Below are 27,150 nucleotides of genomic sequence, written 5' to 3' on the forward strand. Positions count from 1 at the left end.
CCCCGCCAGCCTGCAGCCAGCAAACGTGCCTCGCAGCCCTCGCTTCACCCGCTAGGAGTGAGCTGAATGAGGGGCAGCGCTATTTTTACCTCCCTGGCCGCAATCCTTTATATTTATTTGAAGAAAGGAAATAAATAAAGGATTAGGAAGGAAATGCTTGGCCTTACTTTCTCCTGAGAAAGAGGGGGTTGGAGTAGAAGTGGGGGAGTAAGATTTGGGATGGTGGAAGAGGCAGGTAGGTTTCTCTGGTTGGTTGTTTCCTCCAGATCATCTTTGTCTCTGGCCAGGAAACCCCCTCAGGCTTTTCTTCCCCTCTGGCTAATCTTTGATTGCCAGCCTTCCCCCTCTCCTGCCCCCACCTCTGAGGATGCCACTGTCACCTCTGATGCTGCATCACTCGGCTGCTTCCCCCCACGCCCCTCCCTCCCTTTTCCTCACGATAAAGCATGCGCAGTGCGTCCTGTGCCAGGCAATAGCAACAGCATCAGTATCAGCATCAGCATCAGCATCAGGACCCGAAGGCGCGCTCGGGCGCGCTCTCGAGGGCGGGGCGCACGCCCGCGCCGCGCGCCCCCGCGCCGCTCGCTCTCACGCGCCGTCTCAGCATCCTCAGCCCCAGCAGCAGCCCCCGCAGTTGCTGGAGCGGCCGCGCCCGCCGCAGGGAGGGAGGAGCATCTGGGGAGGCTCCAAGTTGGCTGAGCGACTAGGACCCCCGGAATCTTCAGCGGCTGCCCGGGAGGTGCTGAGAGGCGAGCAGGGGAGGGGGCGACGCCCAGCCTCTAGTCCAGAGCCCTGAGCCCCGACCCCCTGCCCGCGGCCGCACCATGCGCGCCGAGCCGGCGTGATCGGCTCCGCCCGCAGCCTCCCCGCAGCCTAGCCCGGCGCTCTCGCCGGCCACACCGAGCGGCGCCCGGGAGCTATGAGCCATGAAGCCGCCCGGCAGCAGCTCCCAGCGGCAGCCCCTGGCGGGCTACAGCCGTCCCCGAGCCTCCGGCGGCCCCCACGGCGGCCCCGCCGGCCCGGCGCCTGCCCGCGCCCTGGCCCGCGCGCCGCCCTGCCGCCTGCTCCTCGTCCTTCTCCTGCTGCCTCCTCTCGCCACCTCGTCCCGGCCCCGCGCCTGGGGGGCTGCTGCACCCAGCGGTGGGTATGGCCCCAGTGCCCTTTGCATTGCCTTGCCCGCGGAGCCCTGCAGAGGAAAGCGAAGGGCCCGCGGGTCCGTGCGCTCCGGACACGTCCCGGGCTCGGCCTTTCCCAGCCACCCTGCTTGCCTCTCCACCTCTCTTTCCCAAGCCCCCGTTCATTCCAGTTCACTTTTTGAAGTCCATTTCTGTTTCATTCACTAAAAACCCATTCCAATTACTGTCGGTTCCACTGGAAGGTATTTAGTGGATGCGGGGTCCCTCAGCGATCTCTGCAACTTGGCAGAGGGGAAACCAGTGGCCGGTAAAGGCAGCGAGGGAGCAAGTTGCTTCTTGGGTGGAGAGCCTGAATGTGAATGCAGGAGGATGTAATAATAATTAGGGGTAATGTGTTGTTTCCTCAAATCGCCTACTGGGTTTATTCACTGCTGTTGGAATTAAGATGGGGGAGGGAAACTTCGGACGTAGAAACCTTTGGTTTGTAAATTCTCAAAATGCTTGTCATCATAATGAACAATTAAGATAATATGATAGTCAATACATTGATGATTGGAAATCAGTGGAAGCAGAAAGCTGGCCTTGGCAGAAAAATAAAAGAATTGGAAAGCTGCCAGCATCTGCTTCCCTCTATGGCAAAGGACTTTTGCTCATCTCAAAGTTTAAAGCAAAAGGAATTGCCTGTTTGGTTTAATGAATCAATTAACAACCCGTATCCATGAATTCAGCACTCAAGGTATCTTAGGAGCGAGCGTTCTTAGCTCTCAGATGGGATACTCCTAGTCAGAGTCCCATTGAGCTCCTGTACACTCAAGAGAAGCGGCGGAGATGAGGGTCAGAACCTCAGAGCATGTTCATTTAATGTCTTCCTTCAAGTCCATGCCGCCCCCATCCCCATTCCCCATACTTAGAAGTATAGATTGGAGACTGGTTAGAAATGTACATATAAAACACAAACAAAAATAAATAGTCCATTATTGTATAAGCCTCATTGGCTGTTAACCTATCCAGGCCATTTCACTGCTGCGATAACTTGCTTTGCTGTGTCTCTCTACTTCTTACCTGCTTAGACCTAGAAAACTTTGTTTTTGGAATTAATGGAAAAACACATTGTAGTACTTATGTGTTTATAGGGTATATGTGTGTATTTGTGTATCTTTGTGCACCCCTTCTCCCCTCCAGCTCCCCATTGGAATGAAACTGCAGAAAAAAATTTAGGAGTCCTGGCAGATGAAGACAACACATTGCAACAGAATAGCAGCAGTAATATCAGTTACAGCAATGCAATGCAGAAAGAAATCACTCTGCCTTCAAGACTCATCTATTACATCAACCAGGACTCAGAAAGCCCTTATCATGTTCTTGACACAAAGGCAAGGCACCAGCAAAAACATAACAAGGTAGGCATGGGTCTGGGCATGCAAAAGTAGCTGCTGTGAAGTTTTCCTTTGATTTTCTGCCAGACTCTGATGTCACAAATGTTGCCGCAGCATTTTATTAGTAAATCAATTAATATTATGATAGGGGAGAAACTGGAGGAGGTAAACCTGGGATCTCCTGAGATAGGATTGCTGTTTTTGTTTTTTTTTTTTCTCTCTGGCTCTAATGTGGAACTTGAATTTTCTTATGGCTTTTTACATTCATAGCTGGAATGTGGTCCAGGTATCTTTCAGGTGCATTGGACACTGAACAGGCGTCAAGCGAGCGTGTTTATGGTCCTGACTTATATCTACGAGGCTTTATATAAGGGTGCAGGGTTCTACCTCCCATGGTGAAAAGTGCTTTCAGGCTGCACACACAAGATTGCTATAACAGGCTCTTTGCAGATTCCTATCAGTTCTTCACTTAGAAATTGAGTGTTTAAATATAATTTTAAATTTCTTTAATTGATCAATAGGAAAGAATACTTCTTTTCTGATGTGTTTTCAGTAGGCAAACAATTTGGTATTTTAAAAGATTATGGCAAATATAAACAAACTGTACAATGTAGAGACCAGTGTGGGCCAGCAATGTCTTTCAAGACTTTATCCGCATTCGTTGTGAGTGGTTGCTTTACTTTCATGTTGGTTCAGAAAGTGGCACTGATTTTTAAAAAGGCATTCAACAGAAGATGAAGGGGCTTAATGTTCAAAGACTTTGAAGGATCTTTTTTTCTTGCTTACTGTTCTTTATTTGAGTTAGTCATATTTTGGATGCCAAGCAGATTTATACAATGGGTCAGTGTCTCTGCTCTTTGTCAGGAGAGAGAATAGAGCCTGTATGTCAAGTATTTTGCTCTGGACTATACCTGTCCAATGGAGAAAAGTAGTAACTGTCTAGCACCTAGAATTTAAGAAAAATATCTGTGGTTTCTATCATTGTTTTTATTAGTTTTCTAAAATATAGTTAAGTTGTAATGGCATTTACTCCCATTTTACAAATGGGGAGTTAGGAATTTAACACTTTCGAGTGTCTTTCCCAAGATTGTGAAACATCTAATATCAACTTCAAGAAGCCTGAACATTTCATTTTTATTACTTGTTACAAGTCAGGTTTCTGAGAATATGCTTCCTTTGTATTGACGATTATTGGAGCAGTTAATTTTGTTTCACAGTCTTATGAAGTGGCTGTTACCCACCTATAACATCTGCTCCTAAAAACTTCATGGGTTGACTCCTGGATCCTGTCTGCCCATTTGTCATGTTGATAGTGGGTGGTGACTTTAAGGAAGAAGAATCCAAGACCCTCTTGATAAATGCATTGGGACCCATTTTATGGCTTTCCTAATTAAGGAGATCTTCTAGGGTTGAGTGGCGAGTTCTCAAACTCCAGTGCCTATGCATAGGGTGCTGGAGGCATAAAAAACCAAACCAAACCAAACCAAACCAAAAACTGCCTTAAAGCCCATTTCAACGAATGCTCAAGCCCTCCCGAGCTGAGATTTAAAAAAAAAAAAAAATCTCAGTGGAATATTTTTATAACAAGTTTTGGTGGCAATGGCTGATGCTTGTCTTGTGGTCCAACGTTAGGTGGTTTTGTTGGGTGGGACGTGGTTTGGCTACTCTATATCTTAATTTTTATGATAACAAGATTTGTTAAACTCTCTCCTGCCACTCGTATAGATTTCTCACTATGGAACACGTACTTGCCGTTGGAATGACTCTTCTCCTTTCCCACCCCCCAAGGTGGCTCTTCTTTTATCTTAGAAAAAAATGCTTACATGGAAATTATATTTGAGAGCATTTTTCTCCTTTTTCTTATGAGTTTAATTGAACAAACAATTGTTGTACATTTCTCTTGTGCAAAGGAGTAGGCTAAAGATTCAGAGATAAGAGATAAAGGGTACAAGGCTGAACAAGACATGGTCTGTCCCCCAGGAGACACAAAAATGAGAAAAGCAAGATTCTAAAAGGTGCCCCCAAATAGGTATAAACAGTGTTTTGTGGCGTGGATTCCCTGAAATTTCCCTTTGTGTTCTGTGATTTCCCTTTTATTTCTGTTTTTAAGCCCCTCTTGGACTAGATGACAAAAAGTGTGCCATATGTTTTCTGCTGTATTTTAGGATGACTTGCCTAATAATAGTGATGAGAGATATTTGTCAGTTCGGCTGCTTTACAAATGTTTCAGTAAGAGAGAATCTATAGAATTTCATCATTTTTGCTTTTATAAAAGAAGTTTTGATTTTAATATCTGTGTATGAGGTACCTTTTTTTCTCTCCTGATTTCATTGCACTCAAGCACATTTTAATGAATGCTTTAGAAATGCTGAATCACTGTGCCATTCTCATGGATCCTTAGATTGGGAGTAGAGGTGGAGAGGGAAGTTCCCAGATATAGGTTGCAAGGCAGGGCGTCGTATTTATTTCATAAACATTCAGTGTTGATCAGTCCTTATTACTTTACAACTGTGAAAGTGAAAATGTTATTAACTCTTCCAAAATTTGTGAGTTTAAAAACAGATTGTGCAGAGCACCTCTGTAATAGCAGTGTTTCCGAAAACCTGAAAGTTGTCTTTGTCAGAGATTGTCTAGGAACCTTTTTATCTCCAGATAGGGTGATGTTTAACTTATTGTCCAAATTGCCATTTTTTGAGAGTGACAGTGAGCCTGCTTAATAATCGTGCTAGGATAATAGGCATAAGCCAAGATGGTCCAGAGCAGATGGGGAATGTGGTCACCTAAGATCTAAATGGTTATGTTCCTTGAGTTTTGGTGCTTACCCCAATTCAAGTTTCTTCATAGAGTTTTATTTTCTGATGAATTATTGTAAATTTTTTCTTACTTGCTAGGAAGTCAGTTTACCATCTTGTAGACGTATCAGGATATGAAATGGAAAAATTTAGTTTTGCTTTGTTACCAAGACTTGTCTTTTTTATGTGTAGAGGTTTTTACAAGCAAAAATGGAAATATATGATTACTGGGCGTAAGCATTTTGAACCACTAATGCAATGTATTAATGAAATGGGCCATACATTTAAAAAGAGGGTGAAACAATTTAGATTTATTCATTTATTCATTTACTCATTCATTCATCCATTCTGAGATAATCCTGTGATGGTTTGTTTCTAAGAAAGTTAATGAACCTGTAGGGGAGGAAAAATAATTGTCCCTCTACCCTTCTAAATTCTTGGCTGAATCACACCCTTCAATAAAAGACAGATGAACAGGAGGAAAACAAACAGAAGTTTTATAACATGTGTATCTCCTGGGTACATGGGAGAGACCCAGGAAAACTGAGTATCTCTCCAGAATGGCCCAAGTCACTACTTTAGATAACACCTCCAGCTAAAGACAAAAGATGCTGGGGTGGGAGGTGGGGACCCAGTTGTGGGAGGCTGTCAGGAAAAGCAGAATAAACAACAGTAGGGTAAGTCTTTGCCTTCTCTGTTGATGAGAGTTCCTAGAGATTTAGAATCATTGTCTTCCTGATACAGAGAGAGAGAGAGAAAGAGAGAGAGAGAGAGAAAGAGAGAGACCATTACAAACGGAGATTTCTTATAAAATGTAAATGACGCTCACAGAAGGACTTCTACTCCCGTTTTCAGAACTTGTCCTCTGTCTGCTGTTTCTTAGAAATAATCAGCCTAAAATAATCCTTATGCCAAAGAAGCATATTTTAGGATGGTAGAGTCTCTCCCCCTCAAACCTTTTCCTGCAACTTTCCTTTAGTCAAAAATTACTTGCTCTGCATGCTACTCCTTTTGGAGTCTTTCCTGTTCTTGTTGGGATGAGTTGGAAGAGGTACACTATACATAGCACAGGGACTAGGAAAGACGAAAGTCATCTCCTCTGACTTTAGTTGGCGTGCACACAGATCTTCCCTACCGTTGGTGGGTAGCCAGAGCTAGTGTGTGGGACTGAGAATATGCAGGATATGACCTGTGGGCGAGGGGGCACAAGCCACCCGCATAGGGATCGGCAGGTAGCTCCCCTGGCACCTGTGCAGTCCTCCGTCCCAGGTCACGGATGAGCAGGAGATAGAGAGCAGAGCAGCAAACACCTACTACTTACAAGGTGGTTGAGGCCGAGGTTACTAACTTTTCTTGGGCTTACCTCCTAAGTGGCTATTTTAAAGCTATTTATTTATTTATTAAAAAAAGATATTTATTTTAGAGAGAGAGTGAGCATGGGGGGCAGAGGGAGAGGGAGAGGGAGAGAGAATCTCAAGCAGACTCCCTGATCGAGCATGGGGCTTGATCTCACGACCGTGAGGTCATGACCTGAGCCGAAACCAAGAGTTGGACGCCCAACCGATTGAGCCACTGCGACGCCCCTAAAGATTTCTATTTTTAAGTAATTTCTACACTCAGTGTGAGGCTTGAACTCGCCACCCCGAGATCAAGAGTCATATGCTCCACCGGCTGAGCCAGCCAGGCGCCCCCTAAGTGGTTATTTTAAAGGGTGCTCTGGGAAAAGTGAAGCAGCAACTTAGTGTGGGAATCCTAAACTCAAGGTCTTAACTAAATGTCCAGACTGTGGGTGTGAGCAGGGTTATCATGCTGCAAAATGCCTAGGCAGCAACTCAGAAACAGCAAAACAAGTTGTTTTTCTCATCACATTTGACCCCATGCTTAGGTACTAATCTTTAGGGAAAATTCTAGGCACTGTCAGAGTTTTGGTCACTTAGCACATGAAACATTTGAGCAAAGCAAAAAATGCCAGTCAGCAATATCAGTAGACAAATGAAAGTTTGAAGTCCCGTCTATAACCATTCCCTTTTGTTGAGATCCAGCCAAGAAAGTAAAGGTTAAGGTAGTTCTTTGGTTACAGACTTGGGTGCGGTTATGAAACACTTGTACCTGTTGGGCCATCTTTCGTAAGTTTCTCTGAATTTGTCCAGAATTATTAATATACGTGGAGCAGGTGGTGCCCTTTATAGCACATACGCCTTCCTCGGCCAATAAGCAATCTGAAGCTAAACGGTTATCCCAAACCATCTCTGCTAAAGAATCATGTTGTCACTGTGTTAAGATTAGGCTTTGGTATAGCAGCCCAGTGTGTTCAGCCAGGGTGGCTGACAGGCCGGTGTTTACCTTAATAATTTGCCTTTGGGTGCCTGATGCAGCAGCGCCTTGCCCAGTCCCTGCGAGGGATATTACTAGGCCTGCGCCCAACATAATGGGGGTGAATGCTGCATATTTTGATGTCAGGGAGGGGGCAGAAAGACAGATTGAGGGCTCAGTCCAGTGATTTGTAAGGGTAGTCCCAGGGAGACGAAAGTGTACTGATATAGACAGACGGGACTTCCCAGGGGCCAGCAGGGACGCAAATGCGTTGGAGTCGAGGGAAGGAGAAGTGCACGTATGGAGAACCACGCATGTGTGAGATGCCTCAGGGCACTGGACCCACAGTGGACATCAAGTGCTTGGTCAAGGTACCTGAAATAAGTTGAGGCTTCCCCTGAATGGCTGGGCCTTGAGGCCCAAGACCATGGAGATTGTGCTCCTAGGGATAAAGTGTAGTTCGTATTCATCCACATGGTGTTGGTACCTGGGGAGATACGGAGGACTCCAAAGGGCATGTGCGGGCTCCTGCCAGGTGCCACATACCATCTTGTGAAGTGTCCTGCATGGGAGCAGTTGAGTGCCACAGAGAGTTGCAGGACAAGCTGCAGGGGCTGGTGAAGTGCCTTCTGTTGGCCAAATGGGAGCAGAGTCCGTGAATCAGCTGGCTAGACCACTAGTAGGAAATGGCATTTTCAGAGTCCAGTGACGTGCCCCGAAGTTACAGCAGCCCCCCAAAATGAGCTTTGATTTCTGTCCATTGTATAAAAATACCAAGGCTACTGGAGGGCTTGAACGGAGCTCCTAGTGGCAGCCGTGGGGAAGGACCCCGATAAGGGTGGTCCTTCCAGAGGGCGTCGAGGGGGCTGCTGTTGTGGTGGCAGGATCTGCAGCCAGGAAGGGGTCCTCTCAATGGAAATGAAAGTCACAGACTCCCAGGAAGACGCATAGTGTGGGCCAATCTAATGAGTGTGGTGAGGGCAAGCATCTGAGTCGTGTTTAAAGGGGCCCCCGGAAGGTTGTGAGATGGTCACATACCTTGGTCTTCCCAAGCTCAAAGACACAGCGGAGAGCAACTTGGCAGCCAGACTACCACCTCACACCTGAGCAGCAGGCATGGTAGTAAGCAAGGGGCTCTGGGGTCAACACATAGTTAAGTGCAAAATGTCACTCGAGGGGGTCATCAGCAGGGAATTCAGATAAACAGGCATCTGGTTCAGCATCCAAGTCCTGGGGAGTGCTCGCCCTCATCAGCTACTGTGTCTTTCTGGGTGTGTCATCTCTGCTCTAGTGGGAGGTTGCAGAGGCAGTGTTTGGGGTGAGGTTGTAGCCTTGGGTATTGTCATCTCCAGCATTGTCACAGGTGGGGGAAGCCATCCCAGAGAAGGGTAGCTCTTTCAGGTGGTTATGCAAGAGGGGAATTGAAGGGTCGGGGGTCTAATAAGGTTGTATAGATTTGGGGTGCCCAGATTAGGGTCTGCTTTAACTGTCGGGAGCATTTACTGGTATCACAAATTCTTAGTAAATTTTGAGGGTCCTTGGGATGCACCTTGCAAATAATTAGGCAGTACTGTTCTCCAAGGAGGTCTCCATGCAGAAGTAGTAAGGGTTGGAGAGGCACCTGGGTGGTGCAGTCAGTTAAGTGTCCGACTCTTGGTTTTGGCTCAGGTTGTGATCTCGGGGTGATATGAAGCCCCACATTGGGCTCTGCAGTCAGCATGGTCTGCTTTTCTCTCTCTCTCCTTCTCCCTCTACCCCTTCTGCTCATGTGTGCTCTCTCTCTCTCTCTCAATAAGTACGTAAGTAAATAAATCTTTTTAAAAAGTAGTAAGGGTTAGAGGCACCTTTGTAGCTTGGTTTAAAGAAAACTTAGTCATATGCTCCTAGAAATTTAATGCTTGGCTCTATATTAGCAGAGGTGGGTCTGAGCTACATAAGCTCATCAGCCAATTGGGTTTGAAATTAGGGCCATGTAATGATCAGTGCTCAGGGGTCAGGATACGTAAACAAGGCTGGAGCCTTTAAGCTAGATACCTGGAGGCTTTTGGGTGCAGGCCCTCTAACGGCTGGCTTCCAGCTTTTGCTGTTCCCCCACACTGGGGTACAATTGTAGGCGAGTGCTGTATGGTCCAGTGACTTTGTAGTGTTACTTCTCTGGGTGGAGGAGAAGCGCCATGACCCAGATGGCCTACAAAGTGCAGAGTAAGGCCAGCAGCAGTGAGCATCTGTATTTTATTGTTGTGCACCTGCCCACTGACTGCCCCATAGTGAAGATTTATTGTGGGTCAACAGTTCATGGGTAGCCTCCTCCAAAGTGGGGTAGGGCCAAGTGGTGTAATCGTATCGCCATGCTGTCATCTTCTGATATTGCTGGTGTCAACCAGCCTGAGTCCCTCTTCCCCTTCTGGAGCTCCACACCATCCCTTCTGTGGGTCCCAGTGCAATAATTTCCCCCTCCTTTGGGGAGGATGGGTAGGAGAAATGAGCCCTGCACTAAAGTCGCTATTCACGGGCATTTCAGATGGAATTTACATACCAAGCAGGTAGGTGTGCTCAGGAGCTGCACAGTCGGTCTGTGCTCTCCTAATGGGCCAGGACTAACTATGACCAGGGGCTCGTTGCTAACTACTTGTCTTTGATTAGGTCGCCAATGAGTATTGGAAGGTGAGATGATCAACATTTTAAGTTTGTAAAGGGACTCAAAATGGCTGGGGAAAATGTAGATAATATTGTCCTGTAAGGTGAAAGCATCAAGTTCCCCAATGGTCACAATCACAGGCAGCATGGCCCGGTGAGCCCAGTTGGTATGAGGGTCATTGTGGCCATGTGGCCTAGACTCTAAAGTGGTAAGTGCCTCTGGCAGCCAGAAAGACCATTTAGGAGTCCGATTACTACCTTGTGACTTAAGGAGCAACTGGATGCCCTGTAGGAGAGCCCAGTGCTAGCCCAGCGCTGTGTTACATGGGCAGTAAAATGAGATCCTTGATCTGAGTCAATGATGTCTGCAGGGCCGAATGGGAATAGGATGTACTTAGAAAAAAAAGGGATTATCTGCTCTGTAGAGGTGTTCCTGATGGGTGTAGCAAGCGATAGGTCACTAAAGGGTCCACACATGTAATTGTGAAGTGGACGGTGCCCACTGACGGAGGAAGTGCCCCTATGAAATCCACCTGTCCCCTCATGGAACCGAAGCATGGCAAGGCAGCAGCATGTTTGGTTTGGGAGCATAATCTGCAATTCAGAACAAGCACAATGCCCTGTGGTGGGTCCAGGTCACTGTGGCAGCAGCTCTGCCATGACCCGAAGAGCTATGGGATGACTTGGCCAGGGAATAAGGAGCAGGGAAGTGGTGACTAAGAAAGGTCAGGATCGTGGAGCCAAGGATTGATGCATGTGTGTGGGGGGCCAGAAGCGGGTTATGGTTTGGTGCTGGTGGTGGGTGGAGTGGCGGAAGCTTTGGTCAGGAGTTGGTGGCCGAGAGCCCCAATTGGTGGTGACGTGGATTTGTGCCAGGGTTGCCACTTGCAGTGAGATACAGTCTCTGGAGTGGTAGCCTTTGAATGTGCTGAAAGGTGGGTAACCTTAACTGTGACTAGTGCCTGGCCAGTGTCCCTTCAAATTGGGGAAGCCCAAATGGGATGGCCTTGAATGGGAAAATTGTCCTGCTGCCATTGGTCTGACCAGTACTCTATCCTGTTAGCAACCTCCCACGAATCAGTAAGAATATGGATAAAAGTTTTGTCATGGGCAGTGGCGCTCTGCACAGCCATTTGTATTGCTACAAGCTCAGTGAGCTGACCCGACTGGCCGTCTTTGATAAGCATGGTGCCACTGGCAGGATGGTACACTGCTGCTCTCCAGTGGGTTCCACTGGGTACGGTGGTGGTGCTGCCATGGGGAAAATACACAGTCCCCCTTCTCATTCCATCTGCTCTTCAAGGGGCTACCGGAGACTTAGGCAGTGAAGACACTGTCCATTAGTTCTTCAGGTCTGTGGACAGGGGACTGAGGAGCAGGAAAGCTATATCCAACTGCAATTTGGAAAGACCCGTCACATCAGGTTTAGCCTGTTCCCGAACGCACCATTCCCATTTTAGCAGAGAGGCATTTGTAGCTGTGCGAGCCACCGTTGGGAGGCATCCCTTGTCCATGGCATAATGGTAAGGTGGGTACACAGGAGAATGGGCTCCATTACCACGAAGGCCTCTATTTCTAACAAAGCCAATAAGCGACCAGAATTGATGTTCTAAGGGGGTGTAGTGGGCAGCTGTGGAGGGCAGCTGTGTGGTGCAGAAGCCTATAAGGCAGCCAGGAGGAGCCATGTTTAGTCCATAGGTAGACTCCAAGATGCATAATCCTTGGTGGCCAGTGCCTCAACCTGGAAGGAGGAGCCATGGGGATCTGGGGGTCAACTGATGAATTGATCTTTGTGTCAGGTGTAAGGCTATTGTTGAGCTTCTCCCCAAGAAATGTGGAGGATTTGCATGTGATTGCATAAATAGGTTTAAGAATGATGGATAAATACAGTATGTGTTGTCTCCAAAATATGGCAAGACATGTTGAGCTTGCCATAGTATGGTGGGGGGCTGAATAGTTACCAACCGTTGTTTAACGATGAGTGGAATTTTCCAGCCTTTAAAGGACCAATTAGTACTCAGAAATTAAATAGTTGTGGCTAGCTCTTGAATCTTATGTGGGGTAGTAGCCCACCCTATGTTGTAGGTGGGTCACCAGTTGTGCTGAGGCCTCTCACACCCCATCCTCTCAGGGGCCCTGCATTAGAAGGTCATCAGTCCAGCACCACATGGTACAAGCAGATCACTGTAGGAGTTTCCAGGTCTTGCTGTCAAAGCCTGTGGGCAATAGCCGGCTGTTAAGAGAGCCCATAGGCAGCCAGGTGAAGGTAAATTGGGAGCCCTCAGAAGTGAAGGTGAACTGCCATTGGGATTCCTCAGTGACTGATACTGAATGGAACATATTAGCTCGATCCATCATGGCAAAGTAGTCTCTTGGAGCCCTCTGAATGTCCTTGCATAACTGGAAAGTGCTGGGAATGGGAGCCTAGGCACTTAAATTTCGGTGGTCGACTATAGGGTGCTGCTCATTAGTAGTGGGCTTTAATATCGCCAAATGGGAGAATCGAAAGGAGAAATGGTGTGTTTAATGACTTCCTTTAATACATTATGCATTACAGACTGCAGTCCCTCGGTCCTTTGTCACAAATGATAATTGGGGGTTATTTACCCTCTTAATCAGAAGCTGGCAGTCATATCGGCTCCCAGTGTACTGCTCCCACTAGAAAACTCTGGAATTTGGGTTTGTTCCAGATGGTACAATGGCATGTCAAGGCAAATGTACCTGTAACGGGAAAGGGTAGGGCCAAAGGGGCCTTCAGCGCTAAAAGATTTTTCATAAAGATTGTTCCAGTAGGGCATCCAGTGGAAATTGAATCTCTTCTACTCTCCTGTTATGCCTTGTAATTTAAAGGATTCCCCTGGCTTATGTTTGGAGGGGTTCCTGGGTAGCACTGTAATTTGGGTTCCAGTGTCAGTGAGATCAGTAAAATGTTGTCTATTATGTGTGTCACAATGGATAATTAGAGAAGTTATCAGAGGAGGGATAAGTTCAGGGTACTGCTGGGTGCCTAGGGCCGGGGCATTGGCAGCGCATCTCAGGGATGAGGATATGGGATCCCAGATCCTGCTACTGGGGCTGGTGCGCTCCAAGAGGTGATGGCATCTGTCCTTGGCGGGGCTTGTGGGGGGCAGCTGGCGGTCCCTTGAGGTGCCCTCGGTGCCTGAGCAAAGGCTTCTAACTTGTTTTTGGGCTGTCCAGAGATTAAGTCATTAGGGACCCCAGATCTCCAGAGTTGCTGATGCAGTAAGGCCTCTTGGTGATCTCGAGAGGGAGGGAGCTGGGTCAAGGCACCACCTGTCAGTAGGGACTGAAGAGGGGCCTAGAAACTCCCAAATTCCCTAGGGCCCCTCCACTGGGTTCCTGGCTGAGGGGGCAGTGGGTTCCATTTGCCTTTACCAGCAAATGAGATTAGGGCTTCGGGAACACTCATTTTCGTGTCTAGCTACAACACTGTTGCAGTCTAAAGCTTGTTGTCTTGTGTCTGACATTTTTATGAGTTGTAACAGCATGGCCTTAGAATTAAGAAGAATGCCCTTTAAGAATAACTTAGATTCTGGCTGCAAGGGCATCTCCTCTGGCTTAGGAATGGTCAGGGGTCTGTGGGGCATGGTGCTCAGCAAAAGGATCTGTCCATTGAGCCATCTCAGTTTTACGTCAGAGGAGGTGCACTTCATCTAGAGTTGGCCACTCACAGTGAGCCCAGACTCGCTCGGTAATAATGCGACAGACAGACTGATGGGCCTAGTGCCAAGCCATGAACATCCAAGTCAGGAGAGGCAGAGTGTCGTCCTCCATCCCTGTGGGCTCTGGAGGTATGCAGTGGTCTCTTTCTCAGAGTCCACCCCCTTTTGTATTTCTTATGCCTCTCCTCTCCTCTCCTGGTGGCTTGATGCATTTGGGAGTGCCCTCGTTGTGGTGACAATCTGGGCACTCCTTCAAGGGGGCTCCTCTAATAAAATGGGCCCTGAATACCATGGGATTTTGAAACAAATTATGAATTGTGGGGTTTTTGTCTAGTCTAGCCAGCTTGTGCATCTCAGCTGCTGTAAGCAAAAGCTTGAAGCCAATTCCAAAGACTCATGAGAGCCAATCGGTGCCCTTCTTCCCCTCTCTTTGGACATATTTTTCTAGAAAATGTTGCATTTGTATCATGGTAGAGTTAGGCATCTCTGTTTCTCATTCATGCTGGTTGTCACTGGGTGTTTTGGTATGATGGGTAGTAGCAGGAGATACCTGAGACAGAGGTCGTCTCTTCCCCGGCTCAGAAGCTGCTGCCTCCTTTTCTAGGGTGTCCCAGTCAACTTCCAAGGGGTTGGGGTCCTCCTCTACTAGTATAATATTAGCCAGTGTATTTGGGAAAGCCCCCAAGCGCCAAGAACGAAGCACTAGAGATTAGGCATGTAAGTATGCCGCTGTGTTAAGTAAAGCCTAAGCCATTCAAGCCGGGGTCTTACAAATATCTGGTAGTTTTTTGACCTCCTCTGGAAACTTAGAAAGAGCTAGCACCATGTGCTTGGGGGCCCTGCTTTTATTAAGAATTTGTTTTGCTGCATCATGGCAGGGGTGGGACTTCTGGTATCCCATGGAGTTGGGGGACAATCTGTGATGGCAGCAAGGAGTGCAACAACATTGAAGAAGCCTGCCTCAGCAGTGTTTGCCCACTTGGGTGCCATGAGGCCCCTGTTAGAGTTGTCACGGGACAGGGCTGGTTTCCCAAGCTCAGCACCTGGTCCTGATCACTGATGCAGTAGGCCCAGCAGCCAGACTTCCCTTCAGGCACTGACCTAGGGAATCTCTCCTTGGTTCCCAAGACCTGATAGCTGGAGCCCTTGGTTCCTGCCTGAGGGAAAGACGCAGAACCCTGGCATCCTTAGTTTTCTCGCCTTGGCTCAATGCTGGAACTTTCTGCACATAATTATAGCCAGTCGTCTCCAGACCCGATACCCTGCAGGTCTTATTTAGAGACTATTGGGCAACTCGCCCACCTCAGACTGAGTCCTGCATGTTGGTCTGTGCAGGGGAGTCTGATCTTTTACAGCGCTGACAACTTAGGTCGGAGATTGGCGGCAATACCTGGCAGGGACAACAGCACAAAGCAACAACACAGACCACTAGCAAGGAATGCTTCCTTCCCAGAGAGACTGAGCAGTCTGGGAGAGGAAATTAGTCAGCCATTTGCAGCTCAGTGGCATTGTTTTGGGGGGGGTGTACAAATTGCCTACAATCCCATCCTCATCGCCAATTGCAAATCCTACATTCAAGTCCTTATTTAAATGTCCAGACTCTGGGTGCGAGCAGGGTTATCACACTGTAAATGCCTGGCAGCAATTCAGGAAAAACAAAAGTTGTTTTCTTCATTAGATCTACCCTGTACCACCCCAGACTGAAGGGAGAGAAGAGGGACGTTTAAATGAATTTAGAGCATGATGATTATTATTGCATCCTACTCAATGTCAGAACAAGGCTGGTTCCACATTTCCTGACCATCCAGCTTCCCCCTTGTTCTTCGTGTAAGGCAGCCGAAAGAGTTACAGGGTCCTTTCTCAGAATTGATAGAGTGGTGATTGTATGGTTATATATATATTGGCCTCAACTTTTATATTGGCCTCAACTTTCTTTCCAGGTTTTCCAGGTGTTCCATAGCAGTCATTACAAAATTGTAGTGTATAGAATTCAGGCTTGTAATGGTTTACTTGTAATGCCTGAGATATAGTAGGCTGTCAGTAAAAAGCTGTTGAATGAATTGATGATTGAACACTCATATGATCGAAAGAGTATAGTGCTTTCTGTGAAATTTTGTGTTATAGTCAAATTGACAATTCAAAAGAGCCTCAAGTTACTGTTGAGAATTTTTGGCACAGTGACAGATCAGTAGGAGAGATAATTTTGATCTTGAGTTTTTAGTGCTGCATGGATCACACTGTATGTTTACATTACCTAAAATAGTGAAAATACCTGTATCGACAGTTCTTCGATCATCCCTATCACTGTCACCCACTATTAGCCATTAGTGTGGATAATCAAGAGCTGACTATGTGATAATTTTTTTCTATTGAGTTTTCTATTGCATGGGTTAATTCCCAGTGGTGGAACAAGAGGTGTGTCCACCCATATACTTTCTGATAAATCAGATTTACGTCTTTTGGACATTAGTTCTGTGTGGTTCAGCAAACATTTACTGAATGCCTTTCGAATCAGGCACTGTGCTAGACTCTGGGAAAAGTGGTGAAGAGTATTACTGAGTCCCTTCCCTTGCTTGTAATTGAATGGGCATCAGAAACAAGGCAATTGGTGGTGTGTGGTTCATGTCAGTGCAGTTGGTAGTTGTAAGAACAAAAATCTGTGGGCTCCCAAGAAAGTCAAAGAAAATGTCACGGAGGAAGAAACAATTGAGCTGGCCCTAAGGAGAGGTTAGGAGGTAATTTTTCGGGAGGTGGAGAGGGGGTGGAGGGTGAAGGAGGGGAAGGAGACCTCCAGAGTCAACAGGCAAAGCCTCCGGCCTGCTGAGGGGCAATGGGGAGTTCCCAAGGCTGGGAAATTTAAAAGAATTGGGCATTAGTGTTACATTTGTAGTCAATTAAAAACAAACAAGCAAACAAACTAGGGGCGCCTGGGTGGCTCAGTCAGTTAAGCGTCTGACTCTCGATTTTGGCCCAAGTCATGATCTCAGGGTTGTGAGATCGAGCCCCACATTGGGCTCTGCACTGAGTGTGGGGCCTCCTTAAAGTCTCTCTCTCTCCCTCTGCCTTGCCCCTCCCATTCCCCTCACACTCTCCAGAAAATAAATAAATAAATAAATAAATAAACGAAGTCCTCTAGAAACCCAGTAATGTGCATGTTTGTAGATGTGGCAGTTGGGATGTATAGTTAGTGCCTTCAGAAAGGACAAACAGCTGATCAGTGGCAGACAAAGCCAGGATTTAAACCCAGGTCTTGTCCTTTGCAAAGCCCACGTGGGAGAGAGAATAAGGTCCGTGGGGGTGGTGGTGGTGAGTGTGCAAAGCTGTGAAGAGCGTGAAGAGCTAAGGGGTTTGGATATTCTGCATCAGAGGGTGAAGCCCCGAGACGTCAGGAGGTGAGCACATTATTGGTTGAATGTTGATGAAGTGTCAGTTCTGTGGCTCCTTAGGGAACTTACCTTCTCTTACCTCCCGGGTGGAGACAGACTGTAAACACAGCAAGAGCAACACCAGCGACAATGACACAAAGATCTCAGGCACTGAGAAGTGCTTGAGGATGAAATAACGTATCTGTTAGAAGATGGTGAGTGTGATGATTCCCTTGAAGAATCGGAAGACGGGGCGTACTGTCGTGGGTGGGAGTAACCCACCTGCCATCACTCAGTCCTCCGCCCCTCCTTTTTTTTTTTTTTTTAAAGATTTTATTTATTTGACACAGAGAGATTGAGAGACAGCCAGCGAGAGAGGGAACACAAGCAGGGGGAGCGGGAGAGGAAGAAGCAGGCTCCCAGAGGAAGAGCCTGACATGGGGCTCGATCCCAGAACTCCGGGATCACGCCCTGAGCTGAAGGCAGACGCTTAACGACTGAGCCACCCAGACGCCCCAGTCCCCCGCCCCTCCTTTACCGCACACTCAGCCTTCTGTTCCTTGCCTGGCCCCTAGGGGTGTTTCTTTGACTCTTCTGTCCTGTGAAGTCTGGACCGTATTCGGTCACTTCACCCTGGACCGATGTGATGGCCACTGGCTGGTCAGCAGTCTGAGCTGAGCTGTACGACCCAAGTCTTGCTTCAGTGCGTGTGTCTGTGGACTGCTTCCTGCTCTTTCTGCACAGGGCTTGACTCATTCCTGCTAACTATGTAACTACTGGTGTCAGCCTGTCTTCACTTGTTCTCAGGCTTTGTTAACAGATTGGGCCACTGTCATTTTCTCTGGAGCCAGTTAGAAAATAATCCAGGACAATGTCATTGCCCGACGCAGTTGCCCTAGCATGGTGGCCTCACCCAGTCCGAGAGTCTGGTCAGGCGGGAGGAGAGCTATCCGAGCTCCATCCTCGCTTTCCTCGGTGGTATGGCTGTTTTTCTAGCCATGTGACAGTGAACCTGGGGAGTCATCTTTGCTCTTTTCTCTCCTTCATCTTCGGTCTATAAATAGTCACTTATTAAGTCTTGACGTTTCTCCCTTGAATACATTCCTCCTCCTCTCTCTGTATTGTGTTCTTGTCATTGCCTCTTGTCTCTCTCTGTCAGTCCATCAGTCCCACTGCTGACAGATGAATCTCGGAATACTGACTTCATCCCATGACTCCTTTTATCCACATGCAACAAGCATGATTTTAGCTCGGTGAATTTTACTTGCGTAGGGAAGGAGAGAATGCGAAGCATTCTGGAGGAGAGCTGGCCTTCTGCACACTGTATACACGGTCGCTGTGCTGCAGTCCTTTGGCATTTTTCCAGGCCCGTTTACGCAAAGGTCAGCCCATGGCAGGAGGTGGTTTTGTCTGGATGGTCCCTTCTACCTGTCCAAACTCCAGGGCCAGCGAGGGAAAATCCTTGTGATCGGTGACAACAACTGAATCTGTCAGTAATGTGTTCTCAGGCTTTTGTTTTAGGTTCAAATACTGTTGAATTCCTGCTTTCGAAGATCCTGTCTTTTCCATCTTTAAGATCCGAGTAGTGAATTGTTCCTAGAGTATAACTTTTTCTGAATAAAAACGTTTTATTCCTCTCCAAAATGTACGTATTCATAAGGCTTTATTCACACAAGTTTCAGTTCGTGAGTGACGTGGGTAACCTTTAACCTTATGAAAGACTCATTCATTCACATAATTCATTCATTCAAAATCCACTCAGCATCTGAATTTTGTAGTTTTACAAAGGAGGCTTTGTGTTTAGAATTTATATAAATTCGGTACAATTTTAATCAAAGCTAATGCTAGGGATTCTATTATAAAAAGGACGGATCCAGTTACCATGTTTTACTCAGAATAATGAGAAGTTAAGAACAATCATGTTCATTCATAGCAAATTAGAATATTTTTGCTTTTTGTAGAGTAACATGAAAGGTACATTCTCCATCATGGGGCACCCATTCGGGGGCAGAGCCAAACCTGTAAATTGGCTTGATGCTCCAAATAAGGTTGGTTGGTTTGTTTGTTTTTATATAGGCACTTCCTTTGGCTAGAGTAGACAAAGGGTACTTTCCCCATCTGGAACACTACAAATTAATGAATTTAAGGTCTACTTTCAATTCTGTTGTGAAAGATATTTATTTGTTAACAGGACCTAACAGCACTAAATGTTCTCTGTTTAAAAATGAAAAGGATGGAAATTCATATAAGTCTCCTCTGCTGATAGACACTAATTCCAGAGAGTCAAGTTCAAAGAAGCCAATGAACAGAAGTATAAATAGGACCATATAACTAATGACTATATTGTTCTTTTAAAATTTTTATTTATTTATTTATTTTAGAGAGAGAGAGAGAGGGAGAGAGCGAGCATGCACACAGTGGGAGGGGAGGGACGGAGGGAGACAGAGAATCAAGCTTAAGAAAGCAGGCTCCACACCCAGCTCAGAGCCCCACACGCGGCTCAATCTCATAACCCTGTGATCATGACCTGAGCCGAAATCAGTGGTCAGATATGCTTGATCCACCAAGCCACCCAGACACCCTCTACTGCTCTTTAATTTTGCTCTATTATTATATAGGTGAGGACATTCACTTCTTTCTTATCTACATGGTGTGTCCATCTGAGGGAACCATCCCAGCCCATTTTTAACCCTACACAGGTAGTGAGAACAGGAAAATCACATGCTCCTGGATCACTTCCTTCTGCCCCGTGGGGCCGAAGATTAATTTTAGAAGTCAAATCTAAGTGCACCTAGAGGCGTTTCACAAAAAAATATTCCAGGGCCATGAGTAAATTGATTTTTGAGTCTTGCAGATGGGCTCCATTAATAATATAAATCAATCAACACTTAGGGGAGTCCTCATCTTCCATGTGTCTTCTTGCTCTTTACTGTTTCAGCTAAGTAGGATGCATTACATCAACTTGAAACTCATTCTGCAATACACTGGGAATAGCAAAGATAATATATTACTTTTGTAGTGAATCTAAACAGTTTTATCAAGGCATTTTAATATCTGTTATCTCACATGGTCCTCACAGGAGCAAAACTGGTTATATTATCAATGATTATTATTTCCGTGTTCTGGATGAGAACACCAAGACCAGAGAGGTCAGGTCAGTTGCTCTGGGTCTTGGGAATTGTTGGTATGACCAGAAGGACCTGAACTTCCAGTCTCTTATTCTTTTATCTCACCATCTTCATGGGTTGAATAGGGAAGTCTCTGTCCCTTTTAGACAGCTTTCCTCTCTATGAAAAGATCTGTGAACTAATTACACCATAGTACACAATCACACATACCCTGGCCTTCTTCTGTAACCAGTTTTTGTTTTTTGTCTTTTTGTTCCCTCCTAGATGAGAACTTGTTTAAAATCCTGACGTTTTTACAGTATTTTGCTTATCTGCTTACCTTTTCCTTCCTTCTCTTTCTTTCTCTTTCTTTCTTTCTTTCTTTCTTTCTTTCTTTCTTTCTTTCTTTCTTTCCTCTTTCTTTCTTTCTCTTCCTTCCTTCCTTCCTTCCTTCTTTCCTTCCTTCCTTCCTTCCTTCCTTCCTTCCTTCCTTTCTTTCTTTTTCTTTCTTTCTTTCTTTCTTTCGATTTTATTTATTTATTTTGACTGAGAGAGACAGTGAGAGAGGGAACACAAGCAAGGGGAATGTGAGAGAGAGAAGCAGGCTTCCCGCCTAGCAGGGAGCCCGATGCGGGGCTTGATCCCAGGACGCCGAGATCATGACCAGAGCCGAAGACAGATGCTTAATGGCTGAGCCACCCAGGCATCCCTCCTCTTACCTTTTCTTGTTGCACTTCCTTCTTGTTTTCCTCTCTCAGACGTCCTTCTTCCTTGTTAACTGAACCAAGGGTGTTCATGTTTGATGTTCCCAAATTATAAGTTAGACAGTTGACCATTCGAGAAAAACTTTTCTTTTTTGGAAAAATATTCTCTAACATAGGAGTCTGCAGCCTGAAGAAATAGGTCTTTGAAACAAGTTGAATTTAATAAGAACTGGTTCATTTACCCTCTATTTTTTACTAACACCCAATTTAAATTTTTTGTCAGCATGTGATAACCAGTGTTCCTACACAGACATGATGTTATTTCAGTGCAGGGAAACTGGCACTTTAATGATACAGTGTAGGCATTTATTTGTGGGATAAATATGATTTGTGCTAGGCTGTTTAGAATGTCAGATATTGACTGTCTTTACTAACTCGTTTGTAACGCAGTGGGGGAACAATGGTTGGGGAGTGAGGGGTCACATCTGCTAATACCAGCTACCCTGAAGCTCCAGTTTTCTTTTCAATAACATGGGTGATGATAGTGCTCACCCCAGAGGCTTTGCCTGGCTGACATGGGATGCCCACGTAAAGTGGTTGGTGCACTACCTGGCATGTAGGGAAGACTCAGTAAATGTTACCCATCGATCACTAAGTACAGGCCCAGGGAATCCAAGCTCTGAACTGCTCTTAGAATAAAAGATTGTTTTATTCAAAAAAAAGGGGGGCTTAGAAGTAATTGTGAGGACATTTGTGGGGGGATGACACACAGGGTCTCCCTGGTTTTATGGCTACAGGTGACCTTGACTGAATCACCTGCAATGAGAGTGGCATACTTAGGCAGGAGTAAATACTGAAAGATGTGGTGCAGTGTCTTAGGGCTACAGTCCTCTAAGCCACCAGTAGTATGTTAGCATGGTGTCTGTATGCCAAGGGATGGACGGGTCTTCCCTAACCCTCTGCCAACAATCAGGGCTCTCTGGGGCAGGCTTACAATCAGGCATTTTGTTGTAAGGTGCACTGTTTTCCTTGTGGAGCTAATTACTAAGGTGGGTGTGGTGTGGCGCCAAATACTATAAATAGCATGGATTTGTATGATAATTTCCCTAAGGAATATCCCAATTAGATAAACATCCACATACTTCTCCTCCTTCTCCTTGCTCCCCAAGTCCCCAAACAAAACAGAACCCAAGAAATACTTTCATCTGCGATTGATAGTTTTCTGGCTTTGGAATGAAATGTAATAATTATAAGATCATGTCAAATGGAATAGTGTATAGACCTCCCAACCACAAACATTTAAACAGGTGAAAATATCAGAAATACGATTCTGGTTTTTTGTTTTTGTTTTGTTTTTTGATATTCAGATATTACTAAACATGCTATGACCAGAAAGTAGAATTTTGGGCTTTGCATTTTAACTGCCTTTAACCAAGAAGAGTTCACATACTGATTCCCTTTCTCTTACAAATTATGGCTAAAAACAGTGAACCATTTTAACTATTTTAGGTGTATATTTCTGTGGCATTAAGCAGATTCACGTTATTGCCTACCGATACCGCCATCCATCTCCTGAATGTTTTCATCTTTTCCGCTGTAACTCTGTCCCCGTTAAATACTCATTCCCCTCTCCCTCCTTTCCCCAGCCCCTGGCAACTACCTTTCTACTTTTCCTCTCTGTGAATTTGACTATCCCAGGTACCTTAGAGAAGTAAAATCACACAGTATTTGTCCTTTTGTGACTGGTTTATTTCACTTAACATAATGTCTTCAAGGTTCATCCATGTTGTATACCATATATCAGAATTTCCTTCTGTTTTAAGACTGAATAATATTCCTTTGTATGTATTTACCACATTTTGTTTGTCCCTTCATCTGTTGATGGATACTTGGAACGTTCCATCTTTTGGCTATTGTGAATGATGCTGCTATGAATGGGGATGTACAAATACCTTTTTGAATCCCTGCTTTCAGTTCTTATGTGTTTACACCCAGAAATGGAATTGCTAGAGCTTGCAGTAATTCTATTTTTAATTTTTTTTGAGGAATCACCACAGTATGTTGCACGGCAACTGCATTGTTTTACAGCCCTCCCAGCAACACGCAAAGTTCCAATTTTTCACATCTGTGTCAACACTTGTTCCTGTTTGTTTTCTTCTTGACATCAGCCATTTTCATCCTAACGGGTGTAAAGGGGTATCTCATAGTAGTTTTTATTTGCATTTTTCTGATGATTAATGACTTGGAGCACTCTTTCATTTGCTTATTGGCTATTTGTATATCTTCTTTGGAGAAATGTCTGTTCAATCCTTTGCCCATTTCTTAATTGGGTTGTTTGGTTTTTTTTTGTTGACGAGTTGCAGGAGTTCTTTATATATCCTGGATATCAATTTCTTATCGGATATATTTTCTCTTATTCCATAAGTTGAGCTTTCTATTGATAGTGTACTTGAATGCACAAAAGTTTTTAGTTTCGATGAAGTTTAAATTATTTTGTTGTTGTTGTTGCCTCTGCTTTCTGTGTTATATATAAGAAATCATTGCAAAATCTGATGTCATTAAGCTTTTCCCCTGTCTTTTCTTCTAAGTGGTTTATAGTTTTAGCTCTTACATTTGGGCCTTTGATTCATTTCTAGTTAATATTTGCACGTGGATAAGTTAAGGATCTAAGTTCATTTTTTACATGTGGATATCTAGTTTTCCCATCACCATTTGCTGGAAAGATTGTCTTTTCCCCATTGAATGGTCTTGGCACCCTTGTCAAAAACCATTTGATCTTATATGTGAGAATTTATTTCTGGGCTCTTTAGTGCATTGGTCTATATGTCTGTCTTTATGTCATTACCACTCTATTTTGATGACTGTAGCTTGATGAATTTTTTTCAAGATTGTTTTGGCTATTCAGGGTCCCCCTGAGATTCCATATGAATTTTAAGATGGGTTTTTCAATTTCTGCAAAAAACATCTTTGGGATTTTGATAGAGCTTGCACTGAATCTGTAGATTGCTTTGGGTCATATTGACATCTTAATATTGAGCCTTCTAATCCATGGACCCAGGGTGTTTTTCCATTTATTTGTGTTTTATTTTATTTCTTTCATTGGTGTTTGTAGGTTTCAGTGTCCAAGTTTTTCACCTCCTTGGTTAAATTTATTCCTAAGTATTTATTCTTTTTGATGCTATTGTAAATGGAACTGTTTTCTTAATATCCTTGTAGGATTTTGCATTGTTCGTGTATAAAAATGAAGCTAATTTTTGTGTGCTAATTTTGTAGCCTGCAACTTTGCTGAATTCATTTATTAGTTTTAATAGTTGTGTGTGTGTGTATGTGTGTGTGTGTATGACATCACTAGGGTTTCTCAGAATTCTGAGATTCTGGCATGTTGGAAGATGAGTACGAAGTACCCAGTGTGGACTCTTCTTATTTGAAAGTGAAAAGAGTAGCTGGGTCCAGAAATAGTTGGTGTGAGGTGATTCCAGGAAAAAAGAGTTTTTGAAAAAAAGAGTCAGAGAAGGGCCTAAAGAATAATGTTCCAGAGAGATGCTGCTAGTGGGATCCTAGTGCCCTCTGATTTATCACCAAGAAATCCTTGGTGGGAGTTTTGGGGTGGGGAAATTCCAAAGAGCAGTCTTAGGAATCAGAGGGAAAGGAATATTACGGTAGGTGAAAAACAAATGACAAATTTGCATATATAAACCTGCACACCCTCACTTGTAAAGTTAGTGTAAATATCTGTGAAAAAATAGTAGTTACTCTACTCTATTTACATGGTTTTAGAATTCAGAGTTCATAAAAGAAAAAAATGAAGAGTAAAACTCTCTCTCCCAACACTCCCCAAAGGCTGCTAAATTTTTATTTTTAGTTCTTTTAGTGTTGAATAATTTATCTCTGCCCTATTTTTAGACCCATCAACCTAAGTTATTATCTTCTCTCTGCTTGCTATGAAATGTGAAGAATATATCACACTATGTTATGCTCCTTCCTTTCTTTCCCTTACCTCTTGATTTTTATTTCTTACATATTTTTAATTTTCTGGTAGTTTTAGCAGGAATTTTATAGTCAAGATGAACTTTGAGAGGGAGGGCTTAGCGTTAGAATTAGTGGTAAGTTGCTGTCTTCTGCCTCTGGAGAGACCCAGGAAGGACAGTGGAAACAAGTGCCCTCCTTCGATGAGTTGCTGGGAGCTCTTGCTCAGCCTTGGAAGATTGATGGGGAGTAAGGGAGAGAAATTTTGTGGAGGAAAAAATTGCATATTTCCTCCTCCATTATTTTTTAAAGGTAAGACGGGCAGAGGGTGAAGGGCCTATGAGGACTTTGTTCTGCTTATAATGGGAAGCCACTGATGAATTTTGAATGATGAAATAACAGTATCTGGTTTGTATTTTAAAAAGATTATTCTGTTTGCATCATAGACAATGGGCTGTAGAAGGACGAGAGTGGCAGCAAGGAGACCAGTTAGGAGATGCTCGCAGTTGTCCAGGGTAGAGTTTCTGTGGCCAGCACTAGGGTGGTTGCAGAGGAATTATAGGGAAGTAGTTGGTGTGGGGTGTGTCTTAGAAGTAGATCTTCCAGGTTGTTGATGATTTGAAGGTGGGTGGACTAGAAAAAGGGAGGAGTTGTGGTAGATAGAATAATGGCCCCCCCAAAGATGCCCACATCCTAATCCCCAGAACCAGTGAATATGTTACCTCTCTGATAACCAAATTCCAGTGTGTGGAGGGGTTCCCCACACCAACAAGCAATTCTCAGGACACCAGCAATTCTGACACTGTTTACCTGGAGATAACAGCACATCCCTCAGATTAAAGGGTCCATCCTGCAAGACTGCTCCCCATCCTTCACTTCAGACATCTTTTGCAACCCCAGCTTACCACCTGTGCTTCTGATTATAAAAAAGATGTTCCCACAACTCCCTCTTTGGGTCTGATTAATTTGCTAGAGTGACTCGCAGAACTCATAGAAACATTTTACTTACTAGATTATGGGTGTATTATCAAATGATATAACTTAGGAACAGCCAGATAGAAGAGATGTCAAGGGCAAGGTATGGGGAAAGAGCACGGAGCTTTCTATCCTCTTAGATGGGCCACTCTCCCTAAATCTTCATGTGTTCAACCCGGAAGCTCTCTGAACTCTCTCCGTTTGGGTTTTTATTGAGACTTCATTACATAGGTATGATTGAAGAAATCATTGGCTGTTGGTGACTGATTTAACCTCCAGCCTCTCTGTCCTCCTGAGAGGTCAATGGGTGGGACTGAAATTTCCAACCCTCTATTCATGGTTGGTTCCCCTGGCAACCAGCTCTCATCCTTAGGTGCTTTCCAAAAGTCACCTCATTAACATAAACCCAGTTGTGGTAGAAAGGAGCCTGTCATGAATAACAAGACATCATTGCACTTTTATGGCTCTGAAGTGATTTCAGGGACTGAGGATGAGAAACCAAATATTATGACAAATGGTGCTCCCATTGCTCTTATCTCAGGAAGTTCTAAGGGTTTTTGGAGCTGTGAGCCAGGAACTGTGGGTGAAGACCAAATGTATATGAGAATTATCTTGTGGTCATTTAAATGACTATATTTATAAATCACGATATTGCATGTGGGGAAAGAGACTTTGTAGTTGTGATTAAGTTGAGGATCTTGAAACCGGAAGGTTATCCTGGAATATCTGGGTGGGCCCAGTGTATTCCCAAGGGTCCTAAGAGTCAGAGTCAGAGAAGGAAATGTCATGATGGAGGGAGAGGTTGGAACCATGTGAGGAAAGACCCAGGAGCCAAGGAAAACAGGCAGCCTCTAGAAGCTGCACAAGGTAAGGAGAAGATTCTCTCCTTGAGCCTCCATTAGGAACCAGCCCTGCTGACAACTTAACTTTAGACCCTAGACTTTGATTTTGAACTTTGGACCTCCAGAAGTGTAAGATAATAATTTGTGTTGTTTTAAGTCACAAAATTATGGAAATTTGTTATATCAGTAATAGGAAATTAATATAGAAATCAAGACTGACTGTAAGGCTTTTTCCTGGGGAAAAGTGTTACTAT

General features: G+C 44.9%; 1 protein-coding gene across 6 annotated transcripts in view; it reads left to right on the plus strand.

Annotated features, from left to right (window-relative positions):
- The first annotated feature begins 599 nt into the window (after positions 1 to 599).
- ADAM23 (ADAM metallopeptidase domain 23) overlaps positions 600 to 27,150 on the plus strand; it is a 173,647-nt gene continuing 147,096 nt past the window's right edge. For all 6 annotated transcript variants that reach the window (XM_034655054.1, XM_034655057.1, XM_034655055.1 and 3 more), the window contains exons 1-2: positions 600 to 1,140; positions 2,319 to 2,536. In XM_034655054.1, coding sequence (XP_034510945.1) covers positions 927 to 1,140; positions 2,319 to 2,536 — 432 coding nt within the window. In that variant the 5' untranslated portion in view covers positions 600 to 926. The remainder of the gene's footprint in view (positions 1,141 to 2,318; positions 2,537 to 27,150) is intronic.

The sequence above is a fragment of the Ailuropoda melanoleuca genome, chromosome 2, assembly GCF_002007445.2.
Source record: "Ailuropoda melanoleuca isolate Jingjing chromosome 2, ASM200744v2, whole genome shotgun sequence".
In the NCBI taxonomy this organism is placed as follows: domain Eukaryota; kingdom Metazoa; phylum Chordata; class Mammalia; order Carnivora; family Ursidae; genus Ailuropoda; species Ailuropoda melanoleuca.